The 12,500-nt window shown below is 35.7% G+C and overlaps 2 protein-coding genes across 2 annotated transcripts in view; both read left to right on the top strand.

Annotated features, from left to right (window-relative positions):
• Positions 1-12,500, top strand: part of LOC135215686 (receptor-type tyrosine-protein phosphatase epsilon-like) — a gene marked incomplete in the record, with an annotated part of 194,636 nt that overhangs the window by 13,518 nt on the left and 168,618 nt on the right.
• LOC135215330 (uncharacterized) overlaps positions 7,156-12,500 on the top strand; it is a 24,298-nt gene continuing 18,953 nt past the window's right edge. Inside the window, exon 1 of the mRNA XM_064249889.1 lies at positions 7,156-7,646. Coding sequence (XP_064105959.1) covers positions 7,156-7,646 — 491 coding nt within the window. The remainder of the gene's footprint in view (positions 7,647-12,500) is intronic.

Consider the following 12,500-nt stretch of genomic DNA (forward strand, 5'->3'; position numbering starts at 1 on the left):
TTAAATGAAAAGAAGTATATAGGTGAGAATCTGAGATAGTTCTAAGTAACGGTGACTAGAGCTTGGTTATATATTTCGATAAGTTTATATAATATTGAGGCAACAGTACTGATAAAAAGCCACATAGGATTATTCGCTTTGTACATTCTGACTGATCCGTACAAGTGCAAGTAAAGTTCCTGAAGAAGTGTCTGTCTGCACAAGTGCTCCCAAAACCCTTACTACCATGCTGTTTAAGAAGATGTGACCATCAGCCATGCAATGAATTCTGTGCCATGATGTTGAAACACCACATAGCAGGCGCCAAGCAAGAAGAGAAAGAAAAGTTAAAGGAATGAGAAAAAACCAGGATCTCATTCAATCATTCCATCCTGGCCGATTGGAAGGACTTGCTGAGGGAAGAAATTTACGAAAACTTTGTAGGACTACAGATGCCCTAAAAAGGATACTCGAAAGACAACATAAAACTCTTACTGATAGCAGTGATTGGACTCATAGTGCACCTCATGATTGTGTTGTAAACTTATCAAGTGAACAAATAAGTGAAAATGTTGTGAGTGCCGTTGGATATGGTTTATCTTTCTTTATATCGAATAGACATTCTGCTTTAATGATTGCGTCAGCCCTAAGTAAATTAGAAAAATATTGTTTTTCCTCAAAATCATATTGACATAGTTAAAGGCATTATTTATGGAGCTGCCAATGTTAGTCATGAAAGTAACTTCCCTGCTCGCTATAAGCAAAGTTTCACCGATCTTAAAAAAGACAATACAATCCACATCAAAAAAGCTGATAAGTCAAATAGTCTAGTAATTTCAGATAAAGCTGACTACATATCACGTATGGAAGTCTTACTTGATGATGATACGACTTACAAAAACCCAACAAAAAAATCTTTAAAGACAAAAAAGGAGTACTAGGTCAATTGTCAGTCAAATTTCCTTCGCTACCTTACTTGTACGGATTAGTTAAAACGCACAATGAAAATTATCCTATGAGCCCTATTATCAGTACTGATGGCTCAATATTATATAAACTTATCGGAATATATCACCAAGCTCTTGTCCCCATTACTTGGAACTATTTCAGAGTCTCACTTATATAATTCTCTAGATTTAGCTGATAAATTAAAGAAAATCACTTACTATGAGATTCAGGGCCTCTGTAACACGGTTTTTTCGCAATAACTTTTTATATATGCATTTCATAAATATAACGCTTATTCAGAATACACATTATATCTACACATAAATTTTGACTGTATTCTGCATTACGTAGGTTGAATAAATTTGGTACTTACAATGTAAAAGTGACTTTTTTTGAAGACGGGCCAACTTACTCAGAGAAAAGGTTTCGAACGCACTCGTTACGTAACTTATGACAGCATTTCTTCCCTCTTTCTCGATGGATGATTGGCTATACGTAACAAAGGCTATACCTCTGGCAACAATGACAAACAAATTTAAATACAAGCAAAGCAGCGCACCTTTATGAACTCTGAACGTCTCCACTGATAATTGTCATAATGAACAAACCAACAAAATATACTAATAAATAAAAAAACACTTCGATTATTAGTCTAACTCCCAAAATAACTTTCCTAAGAAATTGAAGTCTGCTTTATAGGTCACAATCAGATTGACAAGATGTAGGGAATAGATGGTAATTTTAAAAAACATAGTAGACAAGCTTGATTTGATAACTGCTATATCCAATGTCGTGCAATTTTCATTTATTGGCTATCTACCTATTTACTGAAAAAAAATAGCCGGTACCGTATTTTGGCTTTAAACCTTCACCAATAATTATCGTCAGAATGATAACTTCATGAGGCTCCACCCACTTTGGCCTCGCTATAAATCAGGATAACACTGAAGGCTATCATGCGCATTGTTGGATTAGAAAATTTAACTTCTGGCTATAAAAACTCATTTCTCGAGTAGTTGTAAGAAGTGCTAAATGATCCTCAAGGATCCCAGCAGTTGACCTAAACGTTTAATTCATGTATATTACGGCTATACTGTTGCGGCACTACTGCTACAGTAGTATCACTACGCTAGCACAGATACCCCACCCCCATCTATGTATCGTTCCGCCATTCATAAAGTCTTTGAATTTCAGAGCCGATGGAACAAGGTGAATGGGTTTCTGTCTAGTGGATGGGCGGAGCAACATATCGTCAAAAGGTGTTTACTTTGCTTACGTAATGAATGTTTTTCAACTCTTGGTTCGTAATCATTGGACATGGCGTCGGCCAGATCATTTTTACTCTATAAAAATTAAAACTATCGGGTTTAGGTTATTGATAATGCTGACAAAATTTGTTTGTGGCTGTAAAATATACATATGTCAACTTTCAGCTACATCCGATGCTTTGACAAGGAGCAAAGTCCAAAAAACCGTGTTACAGAGGCCCTGAATCTCATAGTAGTGACCCCCTGATACGTAGATTCGTTAATTTTGAAAGTTCATTCTCTCTTTATAAAAGTCCCTATAGATTCTATTTTAGTGTATCTTAGTAACGAACTAACCCAGCACAAACTACCTCTACTAGGTTGTGCAACGGCGAATTTTATCGACAAATATTTGGTATGGCAAATGGATGACCAGTTCAGTAATTGCAAGATCAAAAGATGTCTTGTCACGAAATCTTTCAGAATTCGTCAATCTACAACTTACTTCCAATTATAATCTTAATGTTAGTTCTGGCCTGTATTATTTGTATCCTTGTATAAGTAACATGTTTAAGAATGACCTTAAAAGATACAATCACAGACTTAAATACAAATTAGTTGCCTTATAGATATTTTCTTTGTATTTGAATATGTATGTTTAATATATATATTTTTTTGTGAATAAGTTTACCTTGTAAAAAAGGTTTTATTTATAATAAAAAAAAAATTGTATGTGGTCAGCTGCAACCCTATATAATCCTTTAATTGTCTTGTTCCAAATTTTTGTGATTCAGTTATACATATATACATATATCTATCTACCTCTCTCTATATACACACACACACACACACACACACACACACATATATATATATATATATATATATATATATATATATATATGTGTGTATGTGTTGTGTGTGTGTGTGTGTAACTGAATCACGAGATATATATATATATATATATATATATATATATATATATATATATATATATATATAATTATATATATATATACATTATATATATTGTGGGCATAATTGTTCCAAATACTTTTTTTAATCCTCTTTTCGACTGATAATGCTGTAAATAAATCTTTACTGTGTTCTAAACTTTTCTTCTCCTCTCAAGACTAAACAAAACATTTACGAGTTAATACAATGTTTCATTTCTTTAGTGGAAACCTTCCTAAAGGACATATTTATATTTACAAAGTAAAACAAAAACATTTCCGAGAACAGTCGTATAAAGGTCAATGTTCTATACTATGACACTATACACACGTTTAGTGTTAGCTGGTTCTGTGTTACAAAGGATGCTGTAAATCGCTCTCATATACAATACTTCGTGAATAAATCTGAGTGAGTTCTGCTCCAACAGTTGAAATAACTCACCTGTTCACTAGTTCTAACTTTTCACACACAAGTAATCCTAGAACGAGTTTATAAAAGATTCAAAATCATTGTTACAGAAAAAATAAAATTAATTACTATTGAGAGGAAAGAAATCAGGCCAAGTGAGCCAGTCCTTACGCAAAATGGGAATAAAATTTAAAAATAAACAAACAAAGAAAAGTAATACCTCATATGAATAGTTGTACCGTATGACTCCCTGCGCGTCACTGGGTGTCCTCCATCGGAATGTAATTACATCACGGGTTTCCTCATATGTTACATTAGGGGGAACTGGTACTGTGAAGAAGTAAAGAATGGGTGAGTTAAGGAAATGTATACACACACGCACGCACACATACACGCACATATTCATATATGTGTATGTAATTTTCATCCCAATGAATGAATTATCATTCTCAATAATATTATTATTATTTTTTATCACAGTTCTCCAATTTCGACTGGGTGGTATTTATAGTGTGGGGTTCCGGGTTGCATCCAAATAATGAACCTGTCTCTAGCTCATTTGTTAGATCTACTTCTATTAATGGCGGGAATAAAAAAGACAGTTCTTTTTGTTTTACCAAAGGTTTCAACACTATAGTGCACTTCTATCACCAGAAATACACATCTCTCACACCTCAATGGAATGCCCGAGAATCGAACTCGTGGCCAACGAGGTGGCACGCCAACACCATACCGACCACGCCACTGAGCGCTTCTTAATAAGTACATATAGACAATATATATACATGGTGTCCATAAAGTTCTAGTGCAATTTAAAATACTTGTAGCTTCATAACTATATGTACATGACAGAATTTAATCTGTAAAAAGGATAAGAAAGCTTGATGTGCCTAGGTTTGTTTCTTCTGAAGTTTCAATTATTATTTATTTTATCAAATATTTTTCACAATTTCTGAAACTTGAAATGACAACTTTTTCACAACTTCTGTTGACCCATGGCTTCACTAGAACAAAAATTAAACTGTGTTCTTTGGTTGGGTAAGTTAAAATGCATTGTTGCTCTACAAGGAGGCTTACAACCCAGTACAATAAAGAAGTACCGAACTGGAAATTTAAGGAAACAGGTTCTATTATTGATAAACCACAATCTGCTAGACCATGTATTTTTGATGAAGGAACCGTAGTATTTGTAGAACAATCCTTTGAAAGAAGTCCGATAAAATGTTCTACGACAAACATTTGGAGATGCTGCTTTCAAAATCTACGGTGCATAAGATTCTGAGGGAAAATCTTAATAATCCTGGAACCAAAGGGTATTTTGGGGTTGAAATGGCCCTGAAATCACCCACTTGATTTTGCTGGGGGATGCCTTTGGTCATATTTTTAGCAAGGGTAGATATTCTCAAACCTGGCAGTAATGTTACTATTCAACGATTTTTGAGAAATAGCTCCGTCAGATGCGTAAAAAATTAGGGGTAGGGGAAACTAGAATTGTAATATCTTTTCACTGAAACAACATATAAACATAAATGAACACTCAAAATGTAGCCTGGGACACATTCTACCTTTTAAATGCAAACCTGACATGATATGACAAAGTGAAGATCACCAAAGGTCAATTACTGGTGAGATTTGACTCCTGGCTGTTATCTAGTCCTTTTCAAACTTGATTATTCTTCTGACAGGCAAATATTTTATGTATGCCTAAATATTTGTTTTATTTATGAAGAGTAGAAATTTGGAAAGTTTTCTAAATCAGCAGTGCTCAGTTTTATATACATACCCCTTTAGGGGTATGTATATAAAGACTCTTGGTGCAATATCCTGTAGTCTACACAAAATGAGGACTCCTGAATATCAGAAAATTAGGAACAAGCATATTGCAGGGACTGTAAGTAGATTAGATATGTCACATATCAGTGAAGGGGTTCATTAATTTTGTCAAGAACAAACAATATGCAACTGGAGTTTTTAACCTAGTGACAGATAAGGAATTTCTCAGAAAATCATTGAGATTTTGCTAGTTCTACCATATCCTGTTACTGAACATGCACCTATATACACTGCCCTTAAAAATGTTCAAGATATTGTTGGTCAATTAGAACAGCTACACTTGCCTATTACATGTGATGAAGAGGTGTATCACACTGCCCGTGAAATAATTAGGAACGAGCTGAATGAATTTAGCAACATAGTATTGTGCTTAGGTTCTTTCCATCTCATTAAGGTTGTCTTAGGTACTATTGGTAAGTACATTGATGGTTGTGCAGCAGAAACTATATAAATAGAATCTGGTGCTTTCGGTAAAAATGTTTCAAATCTGTTCTCGAAGGTTCTTACTACACAAGATTTTTGACAGGATTATTAATGCTATGTGAATTTATAGAAAGACTTCAATGGGCAGAATTCTTTAGAATCCAAGGTGCTCTCGAGTACAAGACTGAACAAGAACTTCTAAAGCTCATGAAAAGTTGTGTATCCCGGAAAAAACAAGTACAGGAGCAAAGAACATCTGCACGCATTTCCCGGTATTTCATATCAAATGATCGCAGATTTCATTGCATTATGGTCAAAGAAGGGTCCCAAATATAAGACAATAAAATTCTGGGATATATCTGTTCAAATGGTCAGGATTCTTACGGATCTAGTAAGAGACTGGGACCTACATCTGACGAGTGTCCAAGCAGTGCTACCATTGTTTGCTATGTGTGACAGTATAAATTACCTGGAAGACATGAGGCAGTTGCCCCCAGGTAGCTCTTGCTGTACATCAGATTTTTATGGCAGGTAAATGTGTAGTCAAGAGGACTTAGGAAAAGTTATCAGCTCTTGATGCTGACATGTGCCTCCAGCAGAAAATCAACAGATCACAAAAGAATGTTAGGGTAGCCTTTAGGAAAACAAAGCGAAAACAGTAGGAAATTATATATTATGAAATGATGGTAGTCCGCAACTTCCAATGTCAAATTAGTGTTGTCATTCTGTCAGACTCACAACTTCACCTCAAGGAAGAGTTCATTCTTACTGTTACCAGATCACCTGAGGTCACTGTTCCAAACATTATGAAATACATAGAAGATCACGAACAACCAGTTGTGATACCAGCAAACGATTAGACTAAGAAGCTCAACCATATTACCACACAGGAAATTATGCCTCAAGAGATACATGAAGACTTGCTGTAATCTGAAACAAAATCTACCTAGCTGTATGAAACATTCCGAACTGAAAGATTTGTGACCGTGGGATATATTTGATACAATTCATAAGAATAATATCTAAACATTTAAATCAAATAAAGTTTTGAAATAATAGATCAAGCTACCCATGTCCGCAAGTATGATATCAAATTTGATTTAGTGGAAAACTGCTATCTATTTGATGGAGAGGGACTGATGGTTAAACCAAATAAAAGATTTGATGAACTTTGTAAAAGTTTTGTTTATATGGCACAGGGACTATGCAGTGTTTCCAGTTTCACTGACTTTGTTTTCGATACATATGTTGAGGGGTTTGCCAAGGACAATGAGAGGGCCAGATGAAGTTGCTGCAATCCAATTGGCTTAAATGTAGTTAGCTCCCAGTTTCAATATATGGGTATTGGCTCTGAAATGACGTCATGCATCTCTTCCAACCAGGACATCAGCCCAGTTCAGTGCTTACCGTTGACCTTGAAGAGGTAATTGTATTAAAGTTGATACCAAATGCCCTGCATGCTGTTAAGCATGGTTTAACAAGAATTGTGCAACTATCCAATGATACTGATGTAATGGTACTGACACTGCACTACTGGGACACTTTGAAAGGCCATGGACTACAAGAATTTTTAATGCAAGTTGGTGTGGGAAACAACCGTTATGTTCCATTACACATATTAGCCGAAAGACTAGGGCACAAATTCTGCAGCACAATGACAGCTCTTCATCACCTTACTAGATGTGATTCCACAAGCGAATTTGGTGGAAAATCATCTGCTCTGAAGTCCAAGGCTGCACACTATCTTCATAACTTTGGAAAGGATCCTAACAACATAAATCTGGAGATGGCTAAAGAGTTCCTTGTAAATGTGTATAAACCAGGTACAAAGTGTAAAACTCTTGTTGAATTTAGGTACCATCTATATTATCATAGCAAAAAGCCAATCTTGGTCCTACCTTCCACAAGGCGTGCAATAGCTGAGCTTTCTTCGGAACATATACCTACAGTTACATTGCTTAGACAGATAGCAGTTAGATCCAAGAATCTTTGAGTACAGAAAAAGATGGCAACATTGAACATGATAGACTCCAAATGTTGATACCAGATAATTTTCCCATGTCATAAGCATGTACATCCTGTGCCACTGCATGCTGTAGTTGTAGAAAATTAGGAATTCTATGTTGTCACTAGATGAAACCAGATGCAAAAGACAATGAACAGTTGAAATAGTGTTGATATTTGGGATATTTTTTATTTAGTGGACCTTCTTTTAATAGCATTGCCTTTCCCCCTCTACTCGACCACCCTAACAAACCTAACAGACACTTAAGATTAATTACTGTGTTTGCAACCGAGAGATACCTGTTTTAAGAGTCTCACAAGTTCACGGGAAATGTCATTTTTGGTCATTACCTCTACTGGTTTGAAAAAACTTTTCTACTGTGTAGTCTATGTAAATATACCAATAAATCGAAGTTGTATAAAAATCCTGCATTTAAATACATGTGCTTCTTGTTAGAGGGTCCAAATTTAAAGTGTAGGTCATATTTCATTGTTTACTGACCTATGGTGACCTTGACCTTTGTCATATCATGTAAGGTTTACATTCAAATTGTAGAATGTGCCTCAAGCTACATTTTGAATGTTCATCCATGTCTATATATTCTTTCATTGAAAATTATTGCAATTCTAGTTTCCCCTAATCCTAATTTTTGACGCATCTGTCGGAGCTGAAATTTTTCACAAATCATTGAATAATGACATTGCTCCCAGGTTTGAGAACACCTACCCTTGCTAAAAAGATGACCAAAGGCATCCCCCAGCAAAATCAAGTGGGTGATTTCGGGGCCCTCTCAACCCACACAATACCCTTTGGCTCCTGCACTTAAAATCAAAGCATACAGAATCAAAATCCATCTATTGTTGTTAGAAGGGGATTATCATACACGACTTACTTTCTGTCATCAGTTCAGTAAAAGAAATAATATTGATTATTCATTTTTGAAAAATGTAATGATCTCTGGCAAAGCAACATTCCATATCAGAGGGGAACTGAAAACCCACATGAATCTGTTCAACATGGAAAAGACTCAAAATTAATGTCTGGTATGCTTTGGGAAAGAAGGGAATCATAAGGCCATTCTTTCTTGAAGGACGTGTTGGTAATGGTGATAACTATTTAAAAATGCTACAAAATTAATTTATTCCAAAGGTTGAACAATTCAAACTTATACAGAATACACACGAATTCACCAGATTATGACTTCTTTTTATTGAGGCATGTGAAAAGTATGTTTTATTCGAATAAGCCTTGGTCTTTAGAAGACTTGAAAGCAAGGATAACTGATGTGATTGAAGGTATTACTGAAAATCAGCTGGAAAAGGTTTTCCGAGAACTGCAAAATCGTATTTCTCTTTGCATTAATAATAGTAATGATGGTGGACAAGTTGAAAATTAACCAGATGAATTACAGATTTAGGTGAATCTTCTTCTAATACATTTTACTGAGTAATTCTATCTTGTATAGTTTCGAAGCTACAAGTATTTCAAATTGCATCATGATTTTATGCGCACACACACACACACATATATATATATATATATATATATATATATATATATATATATATATATATATATATATATATGTGAGACGAAAGGGGTTATGATTAATAATATATTTAATATGCCAATGTGATGTGCTGTGACCTTTTTGGAATGCGCAGACTTCCCATACAGACAGAGCCGAAGCAACGACCTGAGAAAGCTGATAAATCATTTCTGATGCATAATTAAGCGGGTCAACGTTTGTCAGTTCATGGGGTCTTGTTCAAGTGCCTTTAGAAACTGGTTGTTACCAGTTCTGTATGAGTTTGTATGTGCGTGTGTGCCTCTTCCGTTCTTAATGGTATCATTAGCCAAGTCTATGGGGAGACTTGCAGAGACGTCCGTGGGAGAAAGGCAGAATGCTGGGAATAGCTCTATGAAAGTTTTTGATTATCTGTGTGTGATTTCTGGGCTGGAGAGGGGTAAGTGTTATATTACTTTAGCCAAAGGGATGGCTTGTTTATTACCTTGTATAGATGTCATATTTCATTTAAGCTATTGACTTTGTCTTTATAAGTGCGTATACTTAATTGTGTGTTCTCCTGTCTTTGTAACAGACGATTCTGGCAAGGGAACTAAGTGTTCTGGCAAGGGGACTGAGAGTCCTAGTGGGGACCGAGAGTCCCGTATGGAAGAGAGATAACTGGTGTGACTAATTACTGTTTAAGACATTTTAAAAACTGGGGGTTTAACTAAGTTAGTTAGTCTGTGAGACTTGAGTTATTATTTTTCCATTGATAAATAAATGTTATATTTTTCCATATCTCTGACTCTCATTTAATGACCTGTTAGAATGGAGAGAGGTGGAGAGAGAGAGAGAGAGGGTGATCGCTTAGAGAGAGAGAGAGAGAGAGAGAGAGAGAGAGAGAGAGAGAGAGAGAGAGAGAGAGAGAGAGAGAGAGAGAGAGAGATTGGGTGTGTTGTCAGTTTGCCTTAACGCTTCGGGTTTCACACATACCAAATAAAATACGAGATTCCTATCTCGTAACAGTGGTGGCAGCGGATCTTGAACCGTTGTTACACCTTTTGTGAGATTAAATGCCATTTTCAGAGTGTCTGGCTGTGGAAATATGTTAGATTTCAGTTGCTAAGTGAAACGGGTAGAAAAATATCCATCCGTGAGGATGTGTTACTGAGGGAAAGAAATTGTATTAGGGTCATCAAATTTGCCCGTACCGAGACGCTCTAAGGCATGAGTGACTCAGTCTGGCTTGTGAGTGAAAGATCGGCAAGTGCCTTCTCGCCGAGCGCGTTTACGTTGTGCCAACGAGATTCGCGTGTTTGTAATTACGTAGATTTCGGGGTGGTTTTCACTCATTTGAAGATGTAAGTGTTACTTTATTGTTTTTTGACTTTGTGTATGAGTCATCTTTGAAGTTATGGAGGCAGTTCACAGTACCATTTTTTATCTCATGGGAGTAGAATGTGATGTGTTTTTTTCTTTATTGGCGCATGTTAGAAGAGACGCATTCGTTTTTGTTTGGTGTATGAATAAGTTTTCATGCATGCGAATCTGTGCTTGGATTGCATTTTTTGCTTGGAGACAGAGAGCGCCCACTTGTTCTTGCGGGCTCAGCACTTTCTGCTAACGAACGCAGAAGGGCATTGCTTACCGGGAGGGTACTACTAGCGGTCTGCCTGGGGGGGTATCATTTGACTTGGGGTGGGTTTCAACGCCCGGTGGAGGGTGAAACTTTTTTTTTCTCAGTGGGGGTGAACTCCTTTTTTTTTTTCCTTGTTGGGGTGTTGAGGGACGAATTTACCCTTGACAATGAATGCCACAGGACATCAGCTGATATCGATTAGTTGATGATGTGAGATGCCCGTAGGTTTTTTTTTTTTTTTTTTAGGAAAAGATTTTCTTTCTCTGGAATGAAGAGAAAAGGAAATGAAATGTATTGGATGAGTGTAAGTTTTCCTTATGCTTTGGAAGGCACAAATATAATGGGGACACAGAGATTATTATTATTTTTTTTTTATTGTGTTGGAGAGATTGCTTTAAAAGTGAAGCTAAGTGATGGTGAGTGATGACTATTACTTGAGATACTTTACGGGAGGGTTACTTAAGTAGAATTATCATTACTTGAGACATATTTTCCGAGAGATTTGAGATATTCCATGGGAGATTATTTTATAATTATTACAGATAATTATATTACGGAGAATTATTACAATGAATTATGGGAGAGTTTTGTGGTTAATTATTTATTGAGTTTTTACGACTTTAGAGAATATGTCAGTAGTTCATGAGTGATGAATCTGGCTGAATCTTGATGAATCTGGCTGAATCTTGAGGAATCTGGTGAATTTTGTGCTGTTTTTTTTGGGTGAAAGGACAAGCATTAACATTGGTGATGTTTTTTTTTATACTAATACTAGTGATTTTGATGATAGCAATTTTGGTGATACTGCTGATGATGATACTTGTGATACTGTTTTTTTTACACTAATAAGTGGGTGCTGTAATGCTGTCAAGGGTGGTGTTTTTTTTTTTTTTCTTTGGGAGGAACTAGCAACACATTTTCTTTGTTTTTCATTTTTATGAGTTCAGCAGATAATTGCTTGACATATGCGTGAGTCATGGGGATAGTGAAAAGTGCCGTTGATTTTTCTTTTCTCCTTTTTTTAGAAGTTAGCCATCGCTGACACAAGTTTTTTTTATCATGGGTGAATTTGAATTTATTTTTTTCTCTCCAGTTTGTGTGAATATATTTTTTAATATCTCAGTTTGTGACTTAGAGTCATTGTTCGCGAACGTGTTTGTGTTTTCAGCTGTTTGATGCTGCAGAGAGATATATGGGAGAATTTTTGCATTATTTTTCGAATGCATACGTAATGGCACTACATTTTTTTTCTCTGGATATTTATGTTCCAGAAGTTGTGAGTTTTCTTGCACAATACCTTTGTTGTATTTGTGACAATTTCTTGCACAATACCTTTGTTGTATTTGTGACAATTATGTCGTAGTGCATATGAAGAAGTCTTTACTTAGACACTTTGAATTTGGAGTTCTGTTATAATGAGTTGTGGCACATTGGTGATTTTTTCTAGAATTTTCTAGACAATTTTATTTGCCGAGTTTTTGCCCTTTTTCAGCAGTTATGCTAAGGAGAGAGTTTATGGTTTTTGACTATAACATTGAGTTATTCTCTGGAGAA

Source organism: Macrobrachium nipponense, chromosome 5 (assembly GCF_015104395.2).
Source record: "Macrobrachium nipponense isolate FS-2020 chromosome 5, ASM1510439v2, whole genome shotgun sequence".
NCBI lineage: Eukaryota > Metazoa > Arthropoda > Malacostraca > Decapoda > Palaemonidae > Macrobrachium > Macrobrachium nipponense.